At 38.2% G+C, this 25,893-nt stretch overlaps 1 protein-coding gene across 4 annotated transcripts in view; it reads left to right on the top strand.

The window, feature by feature from the left end:
• LIPC (lipase C, hepatic type) overlaps window positions 1-25,893 on the top strand; it is a 54,539-nt gene that overhangs the window by 16,181 nt on the left and 12,465 nt on the right. Inside the window, exons 1-4 of one of the 4 annotated variants that reach the window (XM_050309859.1) lie at window positions 14,141-14,211; window positions 14,695-14,793; window positions 22,215-22,402; window positions 23,995-24,174. In XM_050309859.1, coding sequence (XP_050165816.1) covers window positions 14,727-14,793; window positions 22,215-22,402; window positions 23,995-24,174 — 435 coding nt within the window. In that variant the 5' untranslated portion in view covers window positions 14,141-14,211; window positions 14,695-14,726. Of the gene's footprint in view, window positions 1-14,140; window positions 14,212-14,694; window positions 14,794-18,358; window positions 18,397-18,498; window positions 18,663-22,214; window positions 22,403-23,994; window positions 24,175-25,893 lie in introns of those variants that run through there. The other 3 variants (XM_050309855.1, XM_050309857.1, XM_050309858.1) reach the window with 3 other exon arrangements.

Genomic DNA, 25,893 nt, shown 5'->3' with positions numbered 1-25,893 from the left:
TTTCTAGGGAGGCTACTTTTGACACTCCTGATTTTAAAAAAAGACAACATCATCAGCAAAACACAACCAACAAAAATAAGGAGATGGCAGGAGATAAAACATCAGATGAATTAGACCACCTGATTTCTGCTGGCAGACTCTCTACTTGTGCTTTCTACCACACATATTCTTTCATATCATTCTCTTTCATTGTGGGGCTGGAGAATATCTGGTATGACAGAAAGAGTGAGACAAAGCCTCCACAGTGAGGATTTAGGCTCATTTAAAATAGCTTTGACACATGCTCATATCCCTAAAAATCCATTTTTTATTTATTTCATAATGGGCTCAATACTTTCTAAACTTATTTATAAATTCCTTCATCTTACGCACGTCGAATATCTTGCTAACAACATTTTATTTTTAGAAAATTCCTTTGCCTGACAATTTTGCAGACCCTACTCAACCAGTCTCCTGATAAATTCAAATTAAAAACTTGATAATTAAATACAGAGAAGTATTTCATCCTGTCATAATCTTTGGCTGTCTGAAACATCAGAAGCTGTTATAAGGAAAACTGACTTGTCTCCATAGCAAAAAAAAAAAAAGAAAAAAAAGAAAAAGAAATATCTAGAAGCCCATCTGCTTTAATTAATCTGTTGCAAGACAGCTTTCAGAGGAAGGCCCAGCCAAGCAGGCAAATTTTAGGCAATCTCCATAAGGTTTGGTGTTTGAAGAGATGTTTATTCTCTCATTTTGGCACTGCCACTGGCTTAAATTCCAACTCTCTTGCTCCTTTGATCAAGGTGCTGTTTTCCCCTACACTGCAGAGATGATGAGCCTCGGTGAACAGTTCCTGTGGCATATGTCAAATTGCCCAGTGTACTAATATGTTTTATTCACAATTCTTAGAGTTTGAAGTTAGATTAAATGACAAACAGAATACAGATAGTGAATCACCAAAGGAAGTCCTTATTTGCTGAGCAATATTTTTATCAGAGACCCAGTAAGTTACCTGAAGCTTGTTCATGTCTCCACACTTCATATTTCTTCCTCCAAGATACTCTGCCTTTCCTTTCAGTAAATACAGTCTGCACAGTCCTACTGAAAGTTAACTTTCTATTCAAGTTGGCAAACAGGCCAGCTATTGTATCCTCTCTGTGAACACTGCTTTTATCTGACAGGTCTGTGAGTCAGCAACATCATCCTTAAATACGCACTCCTTGTATCACATGCACAGCCACCACAGCCCCTTGTTCAAACGAATGATGCTCAGTGAATATGCCCTGGGCATGTCTAGTCCCAGACTAGTACAGCACCAACAGGATTTAAACTCCTAAAGGCTCATGCATATCTCAAAGCTACACTGACTTAATTTATGCCTCCAGATAGAGTTGTCTTTCCAAGCAAAGCACAACCACCAGTTAAGTCAGCAGCGTTGTATGTGTGGGAAGAAGGGAGGCAGCCCAGGAGTGCTGCTGTAATGGAATCTGTGTTTTCACACCTACACCCCAGATACTGGATAAGGAACTGTGCAGGATTGTCCAGGCATGTTCCCTGCACGCTAGCCAAGCTCTTAATTTGCTGACACATTCACGTCTTGCAGAGCCAAGGACAAAACTAAGAAAGCTGACTCAGCTGTGCTTTGCTGCCTGGGAGGTTTAGGGCACTTCAGTGCCAGTGAGCAGCTCTGTACTCCGGGCTGAAACGCTACAGCAAACTCTTCAAATGTTTTACTGCCCAACTGTACTGAAGAGAACAGAGGAGCTGTCTCCCTGGGGGAATAAAGGGAATAGTAGAAGCTCTTCTGAGCTGTGGCTGCTGCTGTCCCACACCAAGCCCTGGGTAGTCTCTGCCCTTTGGGATCATTTTGTACTGCAGAAACACTATAGAACATGGTTTGTGCCCAAAGGAATATATGGTCCAAATACAAGCACTGCAAGATTATGAATGAGAGAGCTTTAGGTTTTATTAATAACCTATTGGAGAGAAAGAATGGGGAACCTATGAAGATTTTTTTCATTGTTTTGCCCATTTACTTCCATTCCAGACTCAACAGACTGGCTTGGTGACTCCTCTTCATTACAGTAGATAATAATATCCCTCTAAAAGATTATGAACCAACTATGGACTATACTGTTTCCACCTGGACTTCAGGATAGCAGAAATACCAGTGGGTTGTCAGCCCACAGCTGAGAACTTCTGACCTCATACAAGGCTTTATTCTTTCACCTTTGTGTCAGGGACAAAAGAGTCATGCAAATGTGGACTGGAATTTCATTTTCTAATGGCATGTTTATAGTTCTTATAGTCTCCACTTCTCCTCTAATAAAAGGGAATATTTTAATTCTATCTAGAATTTGGAGGAAAATATTTAAATTATATTTTTTCCTCACAAATATTTCAGGCATATATTTCAGATAAATAGCATTTCATTATTTGAATTGTCATTAAAAGCTGAGCTCAGAGAACTCCATTAGGGACATAGGAATTATTCTCCATATATGAAGGAAATGCGTCAGGTCCACCAAGACCATCCAGCAGATCACAGAATAGAAACTAACAGGTAAAAAGCAATTAAAATTGAATAAGAAGGTTAAGAATTTTTGACAAATTTATTGTTGTTTTATTTCCACTCGATTCTAGTTGGAACTGCAAACATACTGAAGCACTGGGAGAAATGCTGCCCTGCCCTTGTGATTTCTGCCCCTCTCTTATGATTTCTGGGATGCTTCCAGTGTGTTCTGAAGTTCACAGTCTGATATACCAGGAAATACACACAAAAACACGTTGATATGAAAATTCCATGTCAGTTAAGTGTGGCAGATTAGGAGAGGTTCTGGCAAGAGTGGGCGAGCATCTCCCAGGACAGTTTTATAAAACAAACCATTGTGACAGAGATTGTATAAACAACTGCAAACCTCTTCTGTCAACCAATTATTCCACTTGCCCTGAAAAGGTCTGCCCAGCTACAATGGCAGCTACAAAATGCATGTGGAGCAGAGCCTGTCCATATAAATAAACTCATACTTGTGTAAGGTTAAGAGCATTAGATTTGTTAATAAACACCAAAATAATCCCTACCTCCATTCCCAAAAAGCCTCTGTTTAGGATTAAGTAAATTGCAAAGCTGCTAATAAAAGAAGCAATAAAGCTGAAAGACTGAGAAAGAATCATACTTATGCCAAAATGAACATTCATTTTAAGGATTAATTATCCCTGTATTTCAACAAATGCACACCAAAAATTGGCTACAGCCCAGCTACTACTTCAGGTCTGTGCAGCACCACAGAAACCAGAATAAAATTCAGAATACTTAGAATATCAACACAATAATTACATAGCAGCATAATTACAGCTAATTACCTTAAAGGTTAGGAAAGAACCTGTGTAAATTCTTCTTTTAGTTAATGGAAGGTTTGGCTTATAGATTTGTCAGGCCCAGATAGGGGAAAACGTATTTCTCTTTTAAAAAATAACATGCCCTTTATGTGAATCTATAGCAGAAAATTATGGGAGTTATTAAACTCACTGTAGAGGGGTAATAGATGGCTCCAATTCAGAATGAACTGAGTAGAGTGTGACTTTTGCTGCTTGCAGTGGCAGTTGTTTAGTTGAGGCAGTCTCCCATAAATCTGAACAAAATCCATGATGCTGCTGCAAAACAAAATGAAAAAACAAAGGCAACAAATAACTTCACTTTCATTTCTAACAACTGACCCAGCCCCCCTGGAAAACATGTGATGTATCTCTAGCTGAGAGCTCCAGGGGCTGGGCAACAATCATATACACCAGCACTCAGCACAGGTGCATATGGACTGTCTATTATCAGACATATACTTTAAAAAATAAAAATAAAAAAAAGAGCATCACAAAACAAAACAAAAACTCCCCTGACAAACAGCCAAGCCTGAAATGTCAATTTAATCATTAAAGGCAATCACAACAATGTACCATCAGCAGTATTAGACACTGTGCAGAAAATGGATCAATAGAAAATGCCTGTAAAGTGCAGAGCAGAGGTAGGTGCCCATTGCTGTCAATGACAGCAGCCGATGTGTTCCTCACAATCAATTTGATTATAAATTCTCAGGTTGTCTATGTTGTCCAGACTGCACCAGGAACACTCAAAATAGGCAGGATAACAATCATAGCACTGAACTAAATTTAGGTGGAGTGTGTAGGGGGGCTCTTTTAGGGGTTTTTTTCTTTAAAGTTCTCTTTGGCTTTTCTTTCTTCAATTAGCTCAGTGTAAGCTGTGAGTTGGTTTTTTTTTTTTACTATAATTAATTTCTCATAAGCCATCTTCTGCCACTTTCCACTGACTTATCACACTCTCGATGGTTGATGGAACTTATCTATTTTTCTTTCTTTCTTTAGGTAAAGTCACTTAAATTATTAAGACTTTACAGAATAAATAATTAAAGAAATAACTAATTTAGTACCTCCCTAACATTTCAGCAGAAATACAGCAGCATTTTCATTCACAGGAAAATACACATAATTTCTCAATTCCTTTGGAGAAATGCTTACATTAACGCTCCTAAAAAATCAATAATTCTGAAACCAAAAGAAAATAATGGAACCTCTACAATGACTTCACTCACTGCATACTTTCTTTTAAAATTTCCATTTTTTAAACATGCCAGGTCAAATCAATTTATAGCTTTTTATCAACCTGATCTTCTTGCTGAGAAGTAACAGCTCTCAATACCAAATGTCACCATCAACAGTGAGACTTATTATCTACATGCCTGTTGAGCTGCTTGTACTGCTCCACTTTTACCTTGTTTTCTCCTCATATTTATTCTATCAAAATCAATATGGTCATGAGGAGCCACAACACTCAGCTTCTGCTAATGTTCACTGTCCTTGTAGCTATCAGAATACTTTATTACCACAAAGTTGGGTGTTTTTTTAATTTATTTCCAAAACAGAAGCAAGTTAGTACTTGGAAAAGAGAACACAGCAGTAACCTTCACAAGCAAGATCTCATGTCTGCTGTGAAACATGGACAAATTCACCTGCTCATTTAATACAAAATGACTCACTAACCAAGATTTCCCCCTAGAATCCCCCAAATCTATTGCCCTGTAGTTTCAGTATAATAACAACTAATTCTGTGATGAATTAGGTTCAAATATACATTTTCCAAGTATCTGGTCACACAGTAAAAAAGTTACTACTAGCAACATTCTTTTTTTTAATGATTTTATCATTCTTGAACAACAATATCTTTTTTTAAATTAAAGCTGTGATGTTAGTTTTTAAAGAAAACAAAACAACACCCACAATTCCCTGTCTAAAAATCATCCTGTGCTCATTTCTTCTGTCATTAAAGAATAGAAAGAAAATAGTTCTTACAACAAAAATCCATGATGTGCACTACAGAGAGGAAAAAAATTCCAGCAAGCACAGACAAGAGTCTGATGAGCTGGTCTAGGGAATGTGGATGCTTAGACTTTTGCTCCTCTGTCATTACACCATTAATTCCCACGTTGTCCCAGATATCATTATGAATGCATTTTGTATTTATTTCTCTCCTCATGGTAATATGAGGAGCACCAGAACAGTGAATCAGTGACACAGAATGTTCGTGCTGTCACTCTTCCCTGTCAGTGAAGGGCAGAATGCTGTCACTGCAGATTTCCTTAACCAAAAATTGTGTCCAACTGTCCATGTTGGTTTCATTACATTTATGAGCCTTTGATAAACACAAGAAAACTATTGCCCTAATGGAGTAAACTGGGCTTTTCCTATAGATTTTTTTTCTGTGTTTCTCAACACACATCTCCAAGGAGAAGCTGGGAACTGGATGGTGTGACAGTGGTCTCAGTGTGTGCCCCCTTGTCACAGGGCTGTGAGGTTCCTTCAGCAGGATTCACTGGCCTACCACCAGCTATGAGGAAATTTGGGTTTCATTAGTGTGCTGGTGATGCTGAGCTCATTTCCTATTTTTTACCAGATCAGAAATGCCATTCTAAGCCAAGATGTAGATGTGAATGAGAACAAACTTGGCTGAAGCTGACTCTGCATTCAACAAAGACACTGCTGGCAGCTGGCATTGAAATATTCACATTACTCCAGACTAAAAAGCAGTCTCCACTCTGAGACAATTTCTTTTATCATGCAGAATTATACTCACCAAGTTAGCAGAGGTGATGATGAATTTGGTTTGGTTTTGTTTTTGAGTGTCAAGACATGAAGAAATTCAGGGAGACTGGAGAGTCCTCAGCTCTAGAACTTGTTCTGAGGACAGGATGTATTTTCCATGTGCAGCACTACACACAGCATCTGTTTTGAGAAACCACACATCACTGTGCTATGTTTGGCTGCTCTGCTGTATGACAGGGAAGATTTGAATTGCATATGGGCATGTGGATTTGCTCAGTCCACCTAAAACAGCACAGTGCAACAGGAGGTTATATTTCTTAAAGCAAATATTAAACACAATGTGGTTTTTTTTTTTTTTTAAATGAGGATCTGATATGAATGCTTATTGGATATTATCACAGCTCAGAAGAGATGGACCAGAGGGAAAAGGAAATTATGCAATGAATTGGAGAGAGGAGACAAGGAAAACAAAATGTTCTGGCAGTGTATAAGACATTATCACCTTCTGTGACTTAGCCACATAAACTATAATTATTATAATTTTTTATCTAAAAACTTAGCTCTAAGAATTCTAGGCTAAACTCAAATGTGGTGCCAAATAACAAAGCTGATAACTTCACCTACTCGGTGTTCCAGGTATGACACACAGAAGCAAATAATTCTGTTTATCTTTTGACTGTGCTACCAGGTTGATCAGTAGAGATGAACCAAATGATGGCTTAGAGATAAAAAAAGGCCTTGAGATCATTATAGAGCTTTCTGTAGTTTAATAAAAGAGAACAATTAGATATTATTTCTGGCCACAGAAATTTGATTAATTGATATTACTGCTTGCTATAAGATGACAATGAAATGAATAGGTTCTGTCTATTTATAGCTAATTTCTGAGCATTTGTGCTACAGTGAAAATAATGTCCAGTAGAACTGAGCATTGCACACAAGCCAATACACCTGACCTCCATTTGAAAAGTGAAAGGAATTTAAAGCGAAAATCAGTAAGGTGAATTTCCAGAAGTTCGTGAATCCTTGCACTGCTCGTGTCTCAGGTCATGAACAAACACCTTGCTCAGTCAAGGAGCACTGCCTGTAGCACTCTGCCCACTTCTGTCATTTCCTGACGCCTCTTTACTTTCCACTGTTATCCAACTCATGCAGTAGATCAGTTCACATAAGCGTGCCCTAATTTCATTCAAGCAATATAAATTAGAATAGTTTAAACAGTTAAAATAGGTGATGTGAGGTAACCTAGCTGATTTTCCTTGCAGCAATCAGGCAGTGCTCCAACCTTGGAGCACTGGCAACAGAACACTAAAGGTGGTAATTTCTGACGGGTGGGAGGTGACAAAAATCTGGAGGTGGTAATCTCTGGTGGTACAGATAGATGCAGACAAGGATGCCAGTCCACTGCTGCAATATGCAGTGAATACACTCTGAAGCCCATTCAGGTTCTTCTATACAAAGGAAACTCTGCAACCAAATAATTTTGTTTTGACTGTTACAAAAGTTAAAAAAAAAAAAAAAAAAAAAAAAAGGAAAAAAAAAAGAAGAAAAGAAGTGGATTTAAACTGCAAAGTGAATTTATAAATAGTAAAAAGAAAGACACCTTCTGGAATAACCTTTAACTACTGTTTTATGTAAGATTTCCTCCCATTTTACGTCTTTAATCCTTTGCATATGAATAGCAGTTTCACTTTCTTTGCCCTACAAAATATGACAGATTCTAGACAAAACATGCCAGCTAAAGTCAGAAGCATGAGTTGTCGTGTTATGTGCACCACCTATGCACAATATGGTCAAGCAGCTTTTGACAAGCTCAAGTGGTTAGGAGAATAATGCAGAAAGGTAACCTCCATATTTACACACTCGGGCTTCCAGTTCTCCAGTTCCTGCTGGGTCCCCACATTCCAGAGACCCAGTTACAAGATTTTGATCTGCAGTGGCAGCCAGCTGTTCCTGTATCCCATGGAGTGCCCCTGCCCAGAATATTGCAGGACTGAGCCCACACTTCCACCTTGCCCCTTTCTGTGCCCTAACACATGCCCTACTGGATGCCTTTAGGTGTCACATCTCTCCTTTGCACAGAAGGGCTGGGACAATCTGTCATCTGACGTGGCTCTAGTGCTATTTGTAGGCTTGCCATGTCCACCAAGGGCAGCTGTTCAAGGAGCAGAACTGGCTCTCTGGTTGGTCAGCTGAGCCACTGATCTCTCTTCTGGGCTTGTGAATGTGAGATGGCCATTTCTGGATTGATAGCAAACTGTTCCTTCCCCCCACACTGCATTCATGAGACTTTTTGGCTGTGCTATGCTCTCAAGCATCAGAGAGGAATGTGCTTCCAGTTCTCTTTCAAGAATCTCATTAGGTTTTCCCAGCCAATTCTATGAAGTTTCACATTGGTGCCCAAATACAATTGATCTGTAACTATTTGAAGAATTTTTAACTTCTGAGGCTACATAACTCTATGCTAGTCAAATGAACACAGAGATTATAAAATCAGCTTTCCAGGCACTTTCAAAGATACTTTTTCTTATGCTAATAGAAAAATAAGAAAAGGTTTAAGTGGGTTGTGTTATTTTTCACAGAACAATCTTGAGCAAATTAAAATGTAAATTTTTATACAATCACTGCTTTTGGGTGACAAACCTTTTGCTTAAGCAGATGCATCCTGCCTCTGTTTGATTTCCACATTTGGAGGCTTTAGAAGAACTTGCCTGATCAGTTCTGTGATCTCTTTTCTTATTTCTTATGCTGATTTACCTGATTTCTGCAAGAGTTTTTAGCTTGCTAAGCCAACAGCAAACTAACCCAGTAGAAAGTGAAAATAATTCTCACATGCTAGGTGAAGCAACTGAATCAAAGGAGTGCCAGAGTCGTGGCTGAACTGCTCAGGTATGGGGAATTATGTCCTGTGAATCCTCCAGGATCACCTCCAGGGATGTGCAGCTCTCAGGACCAGGCCTGGGCCCTGCCTTGGGAGTAGGGGTTCCACCCTCACCAACACTGCCCACACGTCAGGAGAACCTTCATAACCTTAGAGGGACACATACCTAAAGACCCCAGAAGTGACTCCTAAGGACATGAAAAGGACAAAATATGGACAACAACCTCAGCTCTTCAGTTTGCCTCATTTCAGCCCACAACTGCTAAACCAGTACATAAAAAATAAACCAACTGAAAGTGATTGTGAAAATTTTCTTCAATCTGGTATATTGTTCTCAAAATTCAAACACCCAGGACTAGAGGAACTGAAACAACACATCTGACCAGAGACACTCTAAATATCTGGTCAGAGATACATCAATACTGAGAGTAACCTAGAAAAAAAAATTAACATTCATCCAGGAAATTAGTGGTTGACTTATGCCCTGAAGCATTTTGAAGGTTATCCAAACTACTGCAGCTGTTCTGTTAGCATGTCCTTCATCTGCATTAGGAATCATGCTCTGGATCTGGAAAAAGTGCTCAGCAATGCACAGATGCACAGTAAAGATTTAGAAATTGGATATTTTATGTATGTTGTCTCTGAATATTAAACACTTGAACCTTCTAAGACAAATGCCCAAAGTAATATTTCATTCATATTAAATGCTGCAATAATGAGGGGAATGTCATATGATTTATTGAGTACATAATGCATTGTAATATTTATAAATAGTATTTAACAACCATTAATAGATTTTTTTTATAAATATATAGATGTTTGTGTGTATGCACTTTAGACAACACTATGTAAGATAATTATAAAAATTACATAGTTATAATGGACAATTAGGAACCCAATTATACTCTAACGTATCATTATACTATTATATAGTACTAATTTACTGCCCTCTAATACACATTTACTGCTACGTAGCGGTTTCCAGATTTTTGGTCTTGGAATACCTTAAAAATCTGCAATTTTTTAAGTTACCAGGAAAAAAACAAGTATTTCTTTCTCTCCCCAACCCAAATTTGGCATTTTGCAGCCAAACCTCAAATACTACCAGAGGCCCAGAAACTAAATTCTCCCTGTCACTGTAGTAACAGGTTAAAATTGCAGCACTGTGTGCCCTTGCAGTGATGCCAAGAGGCAGCTTTATCTCACTTGAGACTAAGGCATTGAGTAAGACACAAATCACCTGCCCAGCCATCTAACTCACTGGACCTCAGCATCATGACTTTTAAAATGCAGTTTTGATCATTTTATACACATTTTCTCTAGGACTGGAATCCTAGAAACAGTATGCAAAGGTGTCAGGTCTTACTGGTTAAAGGGATAAAACTCCTGAAAAAGTTTTCTATGCTGTTAATACTTGTAATAACCTTTCGCATAAAATATTAAGTATTCCTTAAAAATAATATCTTCCATAATAGTTGTCTCAGGACTCCTGGAAAAGCCTGCAGAGCTCAGCAACATCTTAGCCAATTTTGATAATGGTTCACCCCAAACTTAGACTAACAAATCTTTGTAGGACACCACTGCATGGCCCTTTTTACTGAAAGAGGGTGTTGTACTGGAGTATTAGACAAGTGCACTGAAAATGTTTTGTGAACTGTGGCTCAGGTGATGGCAACTGTTATAATCTGCACTCAGTTCACCTCTACAAGGAAAATCATAACAAAAAATGCATGACAGCATTAATAAAAATTCTAAGACTGGTTCTTTATGCAGAATCTACTTTTAAATATGTCCACAGTGAATGTTCCTTCATCTTATAGTTTAATATTTAAACAAATTCACTCAGTGTTCAATGAGAAGTCTAATTTCTAGACATAATTGCATGGAAATAACTTCTGTAAATAGTGTGCACTGCAAAGGTTTTAGAAGAAATACCTACAGGCATCCACTATAAAAGATCAGTTTGGAGAAATTCAGGATACACATAAAATGACCAAAGCTTTTTAATACCATATCAGTGAAACCATCAAACTCTTGCTTAGATGAACACACCTAGTGACTGTCAAAGCAAAAAGTCCTTGTGTACTGCAAAAACAGGATTTCCCCTCAGCTATTTTGGCTTAACTAAGGCTTTCAGACAAAAACAGTAAAAGAAAACAATTCTATTATTTAAAAAAAAAAATAAAATTAAAAATTCAAAGGACACAATGGAAAAAACCAGCAATATTTTGGAGGGGCAAGAGAAAAGAAAACAAGAAGAATGAGAGGAGAGAGTGATTAAAGCAAAATAAGACTCCCAAGAACATACCCTTAAAAATTCTCCCAATATTTCCTCTAAAACACAGGTTCTTTGGAAGTACAAAAATTTTAACGGACCAGATGCCAATTCACTACTCAGACTGAGAACTTTGGATGCTTAGTCCTATTCCTTGATTTGAACAAAGGCCACTTTGGTAGACTGAGGTTTAATCACATTCAGGGTATGCAGATCCAATCAAGATCAAGAGCCTGCCTGGTGCTGGAGAGCTGTCTCATCTCGCTGTAATCCTTGCTCTAGTCCTAAAGCTCAAACTCATTCACATTCCCTTTTTTCTTTTCCCACTGCAACACTCAACCATCTTTCATGCCCTATTCACCTCTGTCTTCCAGGAAATACAGCAGCTACCCAGCAGTCTGGCCTGGAGGGCTGTCCCATGGCCTGAGGAGTGAGTTCCACTCAGCAACACCTCCCTGTGGAACATTCTAAAGATTCTGATGGTTTTATCTTCTCCTTCTTGTAATTTTTCATTATTTTTTTCTGAACTTCAAACACATATTCTTGCTGCATATATTTCTCCTCGTATTACAGAATGCTGTGATGCAGAAATCATGCTGACTATCTGACACAGCAAGTTGGCACCAGACAGGTGATTTCACTGCAGGATCACTCAGCAAAAAAGCAAGGTCACAGGAATGAAATGAACTCCCACTTCCAGCATAGCTACCCTAAAATATGAATCCAAAAAGTCTTATATTTTGCAAGACTGTATATTTTTTAATCAAAATTTACACTTGTCATGATGATATCAGCATATGTGAATGGTTTTTCCAGGTCCCTTTGAAATAAAACTGAGAAAAACAATGCTCTGAATCACGATGGTATAAGCAAGTACATGCAGACTTTTGAATCCTTTGATCTAGAGTTCCTGTTTAGCTCTTGTCCACCTCTTATAGGGTAAGAGCTGACTCAACTTTTTAAGAGCTGAACAGGAAAATATTTTCATATGCCAAGAACATTTTTTTGCCCAAACTAGATAAGAAGTCCAAACTTCAACAGCAACAAAATTGCAAATTATAGCTTCAAAGATTTCAACATAAATTAACCTAAATATGTTGTTGATCAATTCTGATTTCAAAATTACTTTTTTAGTTACTAAAAATTAAAAAATATTACCAGACAATTAATAATTCTGAAAAACAGCAAATACTAACACTGATAATTTGGATGTAAATAGGGAATGAAAAATTTTCAACTGAAATATTTTCCAAAAGCTGTTGTTTTCATGGGTTGTTTCTGTTTTAAAAAGCAGCTGAAATTTAAGTCTAAAGTAATGCCAGGGAGCTCTACATCAAACATAAGAGTGACTGAAGTGGATGAAACACAAGGCCCTTCTAGTTCAACCCCCAGCAGTGGTGACCAAAAGCAGGGGCATGTTCAGCATAAAGCACTTCTTCCCCCATGTCATCAACCATCTCCAGTTCACAGATCTCCTGAGGAGGCAGTGCTGTCTTTGTGTTCACTAATCCTCACTGGATTCCTCTTTTACACTTCCATTTTCCAACTAACCTTATACAAATGCTTCATTCCCACAACACACCCAGTGAGGAATTCCACAGATTAACTACATGTCTTGAAGAGAACCATTTAATCATCTTTTCTTACCAACATATTCTGTTATCAAATAATAATCCTTATACGTTTCTCCCAGTACCAGATGTAATGCTCCCCTCATGCCCCCATTTCTTCCACACCATTTATGATTTTAGACCTCTATACCACATCACTCTTCGTTGTCTTGTCTCCTGGCTGAAGAATACTAATCTTCTCAGCTTCACATTTGTCATTATTCATTTGCCCCTTCCTCTATGTGATAACATCAAACAAACAAATATATTTCACCCAGGCAATTTGTGACTATTTCTTCTTTTTGTTTTTTATATTATGGAAATGCAGTCTCCAAATTAAGCATCTGAATACCTTGGCAGAAACCCTGGCCAAAAAAATTTAGTCGTGCATATATTTGAAAGGAAGCAGTTTCATGAAGGGTGAAAGTATTGTTTCCGAGATTTACCTGCTTTTAAATCTTACTTGAAACCATGAAAATTTTGGTTAGGTAACAGATGGAGGAGAGACAATTATTTGTTAACATTAATTTATAGTAACAATTGAACATCTATATTATTCCAGTTCAAAGCATTCCTGGAAAGACACACTGTAATTATTCTTCCAGCATTCTGGTTAACGACATTCAGATTAGGCCAGATTAAACCACTGGGGCACTAATTTCAATTTAGCAACTCTGCATCACACAAATAGCATTTAAATGATCATATTTAGAAGCATTTTACTTTGGATGGGAGAATTAAGAGGCCAGTATATGTTACCCCTAAATAATGGGAACAGCAATGAGCTGTTCCTCAGTTGTGGGGCTCCTCCTGCACACGAAGATGGTGAAGGGCCTTGAGGGGCAGCCCTGTGAGGGGTGGCTGAGGATGCTTGGTCTGTTCAGCTGGAGAAGAGGAGACTGAGGGGAGACCTCAGTGCAGTTACAACTTCCTCAGGAGGGGAAGAGCAGGGGCAGGCACCGATCTCTGCTCTGTGGGAATCAGGGACAGGACCCCAGAAAATGGTCTGAAGTTGTGTCAGGGGAGGTTTAGGTTGGATCTCAGGAAAAGATTCTGCCCCCAGAGGGTGGTGGGCACTGAACAGGCTCCCCAGGGCAGTGGGCACAGCACCAAGGCTGCCAGAGCTCAAGGAGCGTTTGGATGATCCTCTAGGGTACCTTCTGTGACTCTTGGGCATGGGCCTGTGCAGGGCTGAGGGTTGGACTCGATGATCCTTGTGGGTCCCTTCCAACTCAGAATATCCTGCAATTCTGTAGTCACACAACAAAACGGAGAGTTTTGAGAATCAGCATTCTTCTGTGAAGTTTTCACCTGATATAAAAAGACAAAAGGAACAGCTAACAGTTTGGAAGGTGGGTGTTATTTCTTTGCCTTGTGTTCTAACCATCACTTCAATTCTTAATTCTAAATAAAGGAGATGTGAAAAATAAGTTTTGAAATTTCACATTATAAAGGAGGGTTTTATGTGGAAGAGAACGATTAAAAGAGTATGGCACAAGAATCAAAATAGGTGATTCTTTTGAGAATTTTGAAGCAACCCAGTGTTCAAAAGCAGTGACTGTAAAACAAACTTAGGAAGAGGGGGAATAAAAAATACATACTCTAAAACATATAAGTAATAAATACATAAATCAGAGGAAAGCAAAAGGATAACCTACTGGTTTTTTTCTCTTAAAGAAGACATTACACTACACTTTACTTCTCCTTCTTTTGAAGCCATTAAATAGAAATGCCTTATTTGATTCATAAGTAATTTGAGATCTATCTCTGAGACATACAACAGCAAGTAGAAACCAAAACATGGTTTTTAACCTGTTTTGCCACCTTTTTCCAAGGTTTTCTAGCAAGAGTTACTGAAACAGTTTCGATGTCTCCACCACCTGACCAAGTGCATTCAAGTGAAGAAATTTCAAATAAAGATCAGCACAAGATACGTAAGTAGAGAACTAAAAATTAGCTGATGTCTTCTATCAAATTCTTTGATATAAGCAACTTCTGAGAGTAGGGTGCATGCCCTTATGCCTTACACCACCAAGCAAATTGTACTAATCCATGATCTGTACCAAATACTTTGAATACATATTACAGTTCTTGCATATGCTATGAATTCAATACTGGTGTTTGTTTTTTTTTTCAAATTACTTTCCCTTTGGGATGCATTCTAATTTTAAAAAAGAAAGGGAGAAATATCAACTAAGTCTAAATTCGTTATTAATATATTAACAGCTCTTTTTAAGTCATGATTCTGCTATTATTGAACAAGACATTACATTTTCTTCCTCCAATTTCATGCACTCAGAAATTAATTCTGAATAGGAGTAACCAAAAAATGATAGCAATCTGGATCTCTGCTGACAGTTCTAACAAGGTAGCTGATAATCACATCTGCAAACAAATTTCCCCATTCCTCAACTCTTCCACAAATAGCCCAGGTAAATAAAGAACATAGACCTGGAAGAGCAGAGTAGAACAATCTTCCCTTTACTCAACTGTGGCATAAGTTTTTACAGATTTTCTCACCACTGTGCATCAAAACATGACAGCAGTGCCTGATTACAAGGAATTCATGAAAGATCAGCAGTGTTTAGATAGCAGAAAAGAGAGATTTGCCAGTGTTAATCATGTTTCAATAAAGAATTAGATATTTGACTTTTGGTAGACATTGGATGGGTCCGATTTTCAAAGAAAACAAAAAAGTATCCTCTGCACTTTAGTGGTAAAGAACCACAGGCAGACAGAATGACCCCTGATAACTACAGAGCTAATTTTTGACCAGGTACACACACACACCTTCCATTGACCGTCTCATTGCCTCACTGACAAAACCAGGGCACACCCCCAGTGAATTCTTGAATTGGCCTCTTTCTAAACACATCTTTCTTCAGTTTCAAGGCTCACTAATGCCACCTGCTAATAGATTTTTTGGATGGTTTGAAAGCCATGCAACGCACAGAGAAGTCAGTCAGTATGAATGGTGTAATTTTACATGCTGTCCTCTTGGATTTTTTCAACAGAGAGTTGGAAGTGGGATATCAGAGGGTTAACAATGGTTGGGTAATCACCTTTTGTGGCTGTTTGAGTACAAACTACACTTGTGGTGAGTTTGTTGACTTACCTTTGGCATACCTGCATGCATATTAGACCAGAGAAACAAGAAATGAGAACTCAGAAAACTATGATACTTTTCAGACAGAGAATCTAACGCTGAGAAAAGTATCACCTACTCAATATTTATTTAAACTTAAACCAAAAGGGAAGCTTTTTTTCAAAACGTCTCTTTCTAAGCAGACCTAATAATGTTTAATCCAATTGTCATAGTTTTTTCTTGCTTGCTATTTTTTCATTCGTTCTTTGGTGAGTGATACCTACTTTTTAATTGGCAAGATGAGTAAGGTGAGTGAAAATACAAAAAAACTGTCTGAGGATATAAAAAAATTTAACAACAACAGACCTGCGTTTTGACTGTCTTACCTTGCCTGGGACTTCAAATCAACAAAAAAGGCCTAGATTTTCCACCTCCCCAAAAAAAGTTCAGGTTTTGGAGCTCTCCCCTGGAATCTACAAGAGATGGATTGGAATTATCCACCATTAGTAAATGACACCCTTGAGCTGACAGGAATAACAAAAATCAGCTTATATGCAACTACCTCAACTATTGATTTCAACAAAACAGAGAACAGACCACACCCTGCTTCAAGCAACTGCTGCAAATCAGCAAAATAAAAGCAAATAATTTCCAACCTGATGTTTCCAATCTATTCCCATCATTAAATGGCTACATTTTAAATAGCAGAAGTCCAGTTCTCATTTTGTGTCATCTACTGTGTAAAAAACTTTGCCCCAAAAGATATACTTAGGTTAAGAGAGTAACTGAAACATAACATTTATTTACATTTTACATACTATTGCTTAAATCTGCAGGATTTTCAGACTTAGGTGTCCTTTATCAGGTGTGTTCTAATAGTATAATATTGCTTTGTGTCATTTTGTGTCAGTTGCAGCAAAGGGTTTTCCCTGGAAATCATAGTCTGGAAGACACGACAGGCACTGCTACACAGAGCACAAGGGGTTAGTGAAGAGGATTTTCCACATCCAACAGGAATGCCAACAACCACCTTTCTAGCAAGGGTAGTTCTGAGGGCAGTGTTTGTCAGCCTGCAAGATCTGAACACTGCCAGGTCATCAGCTCCTCTTTCAAGTGCCAAAACCAAATCTTGCCACTGGAAATGAGGGGATCTGGTCTATTTTCCACTTTCCACGGCCCAGACAAAAACCATTAACACATCACTGCCTTTGCTCAGTTTGAGAACAGAATTCTCTGATTCTAGGGACCACACAGTTGTGTCACTGGCTTCTGAAATGTGTTGATACTGGTCACGCTCAAACAAGATCACAGCACATAAGCACTCTATTGGGAACGTTTCCATGTAAGCAGGAAAAGCCATCCAAAAGATGTAGGAGGTTTATTAAGGCTCACACAAATCCACTCATGGACATGAAGGAAGGCTGGATCAGAAGACAATTAGACACTCTAAACAGTGGGGTGTGTTCACATGTTGACGTGTATGATTTTTATGTACCCTTAACTTCCCAGTAGCCCAAATTTCAACTTCTCTTCATGTTTACTTGATTTTTCAATTGCCTATGGATGAGGTGAGTGCCACTGAAACATCCTCTTCAACCCTCTTCCTGTAGAGTTCCATAACAGGAAGGAGGATGTTAAACATTATCTTTCTTAAGCAGAAAAGCTATTTTGCTTAATTGGGAAAGCCAATTTTAATCAATATTTTTATGCTGTAAGATGAATTTAAAGTGTATGACTTAGCAAATATTAAAATTTTTCTCTTAATATTATATAGTCCTACCATACTTCATCCTCATTAATGAAACATCTTTGTGCAGATATTTTGTACTTGTATTTTTATGCCTAATCAGACACGATACAGAAAGGAATATATTTAGATTCTGGATCTCTCCCCCAAACAAGAACAGGATATTTATAGTTTCAAACCCTGGACAGGGTCCAGACCCTTGTCTAGTTTCCAGCAAAGTTTTCATTAAGAAGTCTTAAAGCTTTGCTATCACACCCGTAAATTTCAGAAGGGACTCCAAAAATTAGATAGTTAAGAAAGCCTTCTCATCTTTTGGGGTAATGCCATCCAAGCCAGTCTCTGTGAAGAACCTGTTTTTACAAGAAAATAGACAGTTTAGTTCAAATAATTTATTTTCAGTCCATATGGAATTATTATTAGCAACACCTCTTTTTACAGAAGAATGAATTTCTTCATATTTACTATTTATTTTACTATTTTTCTCATTTACTAGTAATAGTAAATTTACTATTACTTTCTCATTATTCTTCATATACTCCTTGCATCTTAGTTTGAAGCTTTCACTTTTAGAAGTAGGATGGGCATTGCCTAAAGAAATAAACATCAATAATGAAATACTAACAAAAAAGAGAAACAATAACTGAACTCTTATCTTGCACCCTTCAACCTACACTGAATTCCGATGGCTACTAGACCTACTACCAGGTATGTAGGCGTGTCTCCTTATTTTATTTATTATTTTTAAATCCGAAATAAAAATGTTTTTATTTTGTTCGACTGGGAATCTCTCTTCCTTTTCCTTTTCAGTAAGGAAACACAATTATGTCAGGTCAAACCTAAAAGTGCTTTGGTTTGTCTGCCAAAACTAACCCTTAAACATTTTGGAAGAAACTGCTCTATGGCAGTGAAGCGGTTTTACAAATCCAGCCCTCAGTCTTTACTGCACCTCACAAACATCCTTAACATGAAAGGTAAGGGGCTGAACATCCTCCAGGATGTCAAGATTTCACAATAACATTTCTTGCTTGTGGTTACTGTGCTGCTCTGGGTGAAGGCAGTTTATGGGAGCACGTGGATCAGTGTGGCTACATTGCACTGCCTTTGCTGAAAGAGGATCTTCAGAGAAAAAGGAAATTAAGTCAGCAACCTGATGACCTGGGCAAGGGCTAATTTTCCAAAGAGAAACTCTTTGGAGTTTCAGATAGAACTCAGCACACTTTGCTGCAATTACCATGAAAAAATTCTTTGGTAGTTTAATTTTTGTAGACTGACCTATGAAACTTTGCAGTTCTCTTTGGTCATGTCACTGAGTCACTGGTGTGGCATTTTCAGCAGGAGTCTATTGTAAAGCCAGGCTTTTCCAACGCTATTTCCTTCTTCATATCATTACAAGCCTTAAGAGGCCAAAGCAGTTCCTTGCAGATTGACACAACAGGTTCTGTTGGAAATGTTGACAGCCAGGAAATAGTTTGGGCAGTATTTTTAATCCCCTCTCCCAGACCGACCAGCAAGCCCAAAACTCAGCCATTAAAGCACTTCCCCAGCCAGTGCAGAAAGAAAACAGCTGTTTATTAGACTTGCTTTCTGTAGTGTGTACAAACAGTACAGAGAGCAACAAAGCACCTTTACACTGCACAAACACTGAGAGAGCACAAAGAAAATGAACACAAGGCATTAAACAAAGAAAGGATGTGTACAATGGAACAGGTACAAGCTATTTATTTTTTGGTTTTGTTTTTCTTTTTGTGCTAAAAATAGAACACAATGCTTATCTTTGTGTAGAGACTACTCACCAAAGCCTGAATAAACCGGAGGTCAAGAATATCAACATCATTAAAACTCTTTGCAATTTTCAGTTCTTTATCTAGATTCACTTTTTCCTGATATTACTTCCTTCAGAAACTAAGCCTTCTCCCAAAGGGAAAAAAAAATCCAACAGAAATTCTCTTAAGTGGGCATTTTAAGAGAGAAATGATCAGACTTAGTCCTAGCCATCTATCAAGTTAAAAGTGTGCTGAAAGAAAAATGTGAGACACTGAAGGTAAGAATTTGGTCAACCAAGCCTTCAGTAACTTTGATGCTTTTTAAATTCCAGCTCTTGTAAAAGGCTGAACAAATTTCTACAAAAATGTTTACTAGCTATGAAACATCACATTGCCTGGTGTTACGTGGAATGCACGATAATTAGCAACAAATAGAAAACAGTGCACATCCACTGCAGGTCAGTTTAGGAGTTTTCTTTCCAGAATTGCCATTCCCCTCCCTAACCAAATTAAACATGCTATCATGCCTTATCATTACACTGAAAATAAACCTTGAATGAAGTCTGTAACAAGACTGACACGTGGCAAAAATAGCCTGACCCTAACCCAGCATGTTTTTACATTTGGGTTCTTTGTACTGTTCATCACAAGATGCTGCTGCTGCAAATACATAAACACGGGAGTTTCCCATCATGAAATATGTTTGCAGGGTAAAGTCTCCTCTGTGAATGGATCACAAATTCCTTGTAAATTATCAAAATCTTATCAAGACAACATACCATAGAACTTCAGGATGGATTTAGGAAGAAATTCTTTACAGACAGGGTAATCAGGCACTGGAATGGGCTGCCCAGGGAGGTGGTGGATTCTCCGTCCCTGGAGGTGTTTAAGAAGAGACACGATGTGGCACTGAGTGCCATGGTCTAATACCTGTGGTGGTCTTGGAACAAGGGTTGGACTTTATGATCTCAGAGGTCCTTTTCAACCCATCTGATTCTAAGATTCTATGATTTGCAGATACAACAAAGAAACGAGGATGCTACGACTAGGTATTTTGTAAAAATATCTATAGAAATAAGAGTTGTGATGCAAAAAAGAAAAAAGAACTATACTAACTTAGAAGACAAAATACAATATTTCTAACATTAATGTTATATTAAAGAACTTTTAAGCAAGAAAAATAAGACCTCAAATTTAACTAACTTGAATTCTTGTCCCAGCACAGAAAATTTTAACTTCTCTTCTTTCATTTTTACCTCCAAGAATATTTTGTTAGGTCTAATTATAACAAAAGCCTCCTCCCTGACCATTTTAGCGGTGCTGGTGAGCAGCTGCTGCCTCTGGAATTGGTAAGACCTGAACCTGGCAGTACCTGAACTTGGCAACAAGAGCTCTGTTCACTGTTCTGCATGTGGTTAGCAACTGCCTTAACTAACTGGCACTGATATCCTCTCTTCCTACCGAGACCATCTCCCTTAATGCACGTGGGAATTATATTTTCCCTTCTCACAGTGAAGTCCCAGCAGTGACTCAGAGGCAGTTTTGTTATTGATTACTACAGTCAAGTTGTTTTACCCTTGTGCCACTTCCAATTTATGAGCCCCATTTATAGAGGAATTCCAATCACCTGTATGACCTCGCACTTCATAGGAGATTTCTACCTGTTTCCTTGCTGTATTTTCAAGGTGTCACCCAGCTCCTCATGTTTGGTCTCCTCAGGATTAGTACTATGACCATGTTTTGTCAATCTCATACCTTTCCTGCCTGCTTCTTTAATGAAAATATTACAAGATTATTAGCCAAAAAACTCTCCCCAAGGAACTCCATTAGTAAATTTTCTTCAATCTGAGTGTCTCCTTTACAGCACCAGGAACTGTAACCTCTCTTTTATCTAATTCATCACACCTTACCTTCTCCTCTATTAATCCCCATTTTTTTCTAGCTTTAGTAATAATTTATCACATGGATTTTTTTTCAGCTAAATCAATAATCTGAAGTCTCATTAGAAAGGTTTGTATGTCACAAGGTGCTTTTTGTAAGCTTCTGCTTTATTTAACTCAATTTTTCAGCAATTGCTCTATATTCATGTTTTTCCATCTAAGCTCACAAGGTTCACCCTGCCCCCACTTTCTTACTTAATAGACATTTCTGAAAATGCCATCCTACATGTACCAAGCCACTTTATCTAGAAACAAATCCCAAAAATAATTATAACTAGAACAAGAACACTTCATTTTGCCTTTTCAGAGAAAAAGAACGATTTATGATGTGGACTAATAGTTTTAAACAGTCACCTAAATCTCTAAAGCAGAGTTATAACCCTGAATAACATGGTTGTTTTAGTGTAATGATGCTTGCTCAGCAATTACTAGCAAATGCACATTACTAGAAATGCTCTGCAGAGTGTTAAGAGCTTGTCTGTGCACACACTGACATGGTGAACTCTCAACACCTGTGCTGTGGTTTCACAATCCTCATCCATTCTATAAAGGCCTGTAGCAATCAAATCAATATTTCCTGTCTAACTGTTGTTGTTCAAATAGAGGGGTTTATAGGCACATACAGATGACCTCAGACTTTAGGAGAGATCACTTTTTTGACCCAAAATGTACAGCTTAGCCCACCTGGAGCAGGTAACAACTATACATAGCTGGAGTTCTAATCTTACTACTTTACTCTGTCTTGCAAACTGTGTTGTAGTGGTAACTTCTTCAGGTTTTATATTCCTTCCTACTATGCCTGTTACAAATTTCATTTCAGAGGCACTGGGATCACCGAGTGAACACACGAGAACAAAGAAACATCAGAAAAACTTAAAAACCAAATTTCGACTCTATACCGATACGACTGAAGGCGACTGTCAGATTTTTTTTAATCAGTTGGAGACTCTTGAGCAGTGCAGTTTCAATGCCTCTCTTCCCCTGGTGATGATAGTCCACGGTTGGTCGGTATGAACTTACATTTTGTTTTTACTTCAAACTACATCTGATTTTATGCACTTTCCTTCTCACTACACTACTGCCAAAAATATCTTCAGATATCCCGCTGTGATTACAAAGATGGTAGATTTCCCTGGTAGCAATCATGGCTAGAAATAATACATCCCCCCCTAGATGCTGAAGGAACAGTCTACAAGCAATTTTTCCCATGGGACTCCCATGCCAAGGATCAGATTCAGCCCTGGTTTAAAGCCAGCAGAGCTTGAACAAGTAGCTGAATTAATGTGCTGTGCTCCTGGAAGGTTGAACACCAGTTTCATTTCCCCAATATGTTCACTACCAGATATTTACAGACTTCTTGAAAAGTGCACACAATCTCCCCACATCTTTCTTACAGATACACCCTTAAAAAGAACTTCTCATAGGCCCCTTAAGTTAAAAGCAAAGCCTTCAACATCAATGAATTATAACTGAACTGCTTCCAGTTAAGCTGTAAAAAAGCAATCCACTATAAGAAACCTTTCTCAAAACCACAGCAATAGTGCCTTTTCATCAGCTTCTCAGTTGAAAAAGAAACAAAAGGCAGGATAAGAAATTCTGTCATTTTAACAGGTCTTTAATTCTCACAGAGCTGCTGTCATTACCTAAGGTGGCAAAATGGATCTTCCTTGCACATCTTCAAATACACAGACAAACTCTGAACACCCCCCTTGATGCAGATAACTCTTAACAAATAAGGGCAGGGCTGACTTTGGATGAAATATTGCCTTAGACTACTTTGACCAAGCCTCACAAACAAGAACCTCTTCAAAACCTCCTCAAAGAAAAACCACAGGCCTGGAGCTGCTGCCATGGAAGTTCATCATTCATATTAACTTAATTTGCTGTTAGAGGAATATGTATGGAAACCCTGACCTGAGATTCCCAAATTCTGTTACACCAGAAGAGATAAGGATATTTTATCAATGAAGGAAATACATGCAACTAGAGCAATTTAATCTGATAAATTAAATAATATTTCTAGTCCATCAGATCAGAAAAACACTTTGATACAGAAAATTGTAATCAGGTGTTCCAAAAAAAATTACTCAAAAAAGTAGGTCTCAAAATGGAACAGCTGTAGAAGATAAATGCCCACTGGTCTGCAGCCCTGCAGCTTCCCTCCCTCTCCAGCTCCTTTAGCTTTCAGGAACAGCTGCACTTGAATGAAATCAGAAATTTTCTGGGCATTTCTGTCTTTCCTTTTAGCAAGTAACACCAGTTATCACCAGATGAGTTCAAATATTTTGGGACATCATTTTCACTGATAAGAGCTCATATACAAAACATACATTATTAAACAGTTCTTATATTGATTTTTAATTTTTGTCCACCAAACCCCAAAGATTCTCAGCATTAAGCAGGCTGAAGCCCCTAAAATCTATTTGTCAGCATTAAATCCCTCCTCGGTCATATTATGGTTTTTGTTTCTTTGAGCTTTTCACAAGAAATATTTGGCAGACACTGTTTGGCATTGTTTTCCCATAACAATGGTCTTTTTATTGTTTTGTTGTTTGTTTTGTTTTTGTGGTTTGTTTTTTTTTTTTTTATTAACATAACAGGTGGATGGGATATTAGAAAGTTGGATTTGGAAAATGGTAGCAGCTCTGAAGGCTCACCACAAACCAGTGAACGTGATCGTTGCAGACTGGCTTACCCTGGCTCACCAGCACTATCCCATTGCTGTACAGAACACACGCTATGTAGGGCAGGAGATTGCGGAATTCCTGGAGTGGCTGGAGGTAAGAGCCCCCAGATCTGGAAAATGTTTCTCTGGAAAAGATTAATTTCCTTGTCCTTACGCTCCTACAACCATTCTGAAGTACTATGGCTAATGCTGTTCATTTCAGTCTCTCACAATTCTTTAATAAAGTGCAAATTTTTCTTCCATATAAACTTTGATACAACTTCATAAAATTTCACCATGCAATAGAAAAAAGCAAGTGATCTTGCTTATTAAAATAATTTATATATCTCTAGATGTAAGATAATTTCCTGCTACTTTGGCTTTTCCAATGGCATGTGTGTAGATAGCTACCACCCTTTGAAAGCAGGCAGACATCATTTGCAAGCTGTTAGTTCAGTAAAACAGGATTATATTACCTGTGCTTAACTCCTGCTTTTAATGCAGGATTCAATCATATCTGATTTTTGCCCCAGTTTCCCAAAGATTATGCTAAAATAATGGCTTAGAGATCAGAATGTAAAGGGAGACCTTCCCAGAGGACAGATGTGCTTCACAAAGCAGGTGACATTGAGGCAGCAGTGAGTGCAGAGACACTCATGCAGTGACCACTTATCAAAACTCCTTCTACCTGGGGAGCAGTGGCCATGGCTGGATTGAAAAGGCAGAAAGTAAACACTAGAATGAGAATCACTCACACAAATCAGCTGCAAGATTTGTAGCAAATCCCATTGAAGGTCTAACTGGTTCCAACTGGAATGGTAGAGCTAGAAGCTGCCAGATACCATGCCTAGTTAGGGACAACAGGCACAAAAGAAAGGCAAAAGAGCCAGAGTCACAACTTTTCATTGAGACATTACAGGAAACTTTAGCAGTTTAAGTTACTGGAGCCTAAAGTGATTTTTGAAGCTGTTAATTATTGAATGAATCAATCAGTGGACTTTGTTCAGTTGCCAGGACACACCACATTGTCAACAGTAAAGACTATCTGTGATTTTTCTAGTGTCAACAAACAAATCCAGGCTTCCATAAATGACTCCTTGCTCCAACACTGTAGGCAGCTTCTCTTGTACCATGATATGTTCCAGAATTTTAAAATACCATAAATTTTCACAGCATTAAATCGAGTGTGTTCAACCAGAAAACCTTGCTTCTGTTGAGAGGCTCCCCTTAAAAGTTCAACACTAAAAACCCCTTCATTCCAACTCCCCTAATGATCTTTTTGCTATGCTTCTGTCTGCTTACAGGCAGTCAGTTATTTGAAACATTCTCAATAGATATAACAAAAGCTGCAGTACTGCCCAACATTTTAATTAAGAATAAACATTAAGTAAATATCAGTGCTCTTAGTCCAAGAATTAATGGGGCATGATCAGTAACAACCTCATCTCAACACCACCTGAGAGGAACATTGGTCAGATTCTGTGATTCCTAAGAGTTGCCTCTCTCAAAAGAAACTTGCCAAGTTTCACCTCATCTTCAGAAGAGACAGGTATTGAGACTGTGCAATCACTCCACTGGGAGAGGCAACATCCACAAAGAAATTAAAGGAGAGGTTTTGCCTTTCCTGCAAGAAAAACGTGCCACATTTTTCAGTCAGGAAAACTTTGAGCCTTGCAGCTCAGGTGAAATGCTTAGGATGTACATATATTGATTAGGTAGAAAGAAGGGCCTGAGGCCAATTCTGCTTCAGCAGGTTTGGTTCAGATCAGATACTCAGTTTTCTACAAGTCAGCCCAAGAAATATCATTGCCGTATCACTTAACGTGTCTGATCA

This window comes from Myiozetetes cayanensis, unplaced genomic scaffold (genome assembly GCF_022539395.1).
Source record: "Myiozetetes cayanensis isolate MyiCay16 unplaced genomic scaffold, myiCay2020 scf14, whole genome shotgun sequence".
Lineage (NCBI taxonomy): Eukaryota > Metazoa > Chordata > Aves > Passeriformes > Tyrannidae > Myiozetetes > Myiozetetes cayanensis.
Note: the sequence above shows the minus strand (reverse complement) of the source record. Positions and strands in the feature narration are given on the sequence as shown.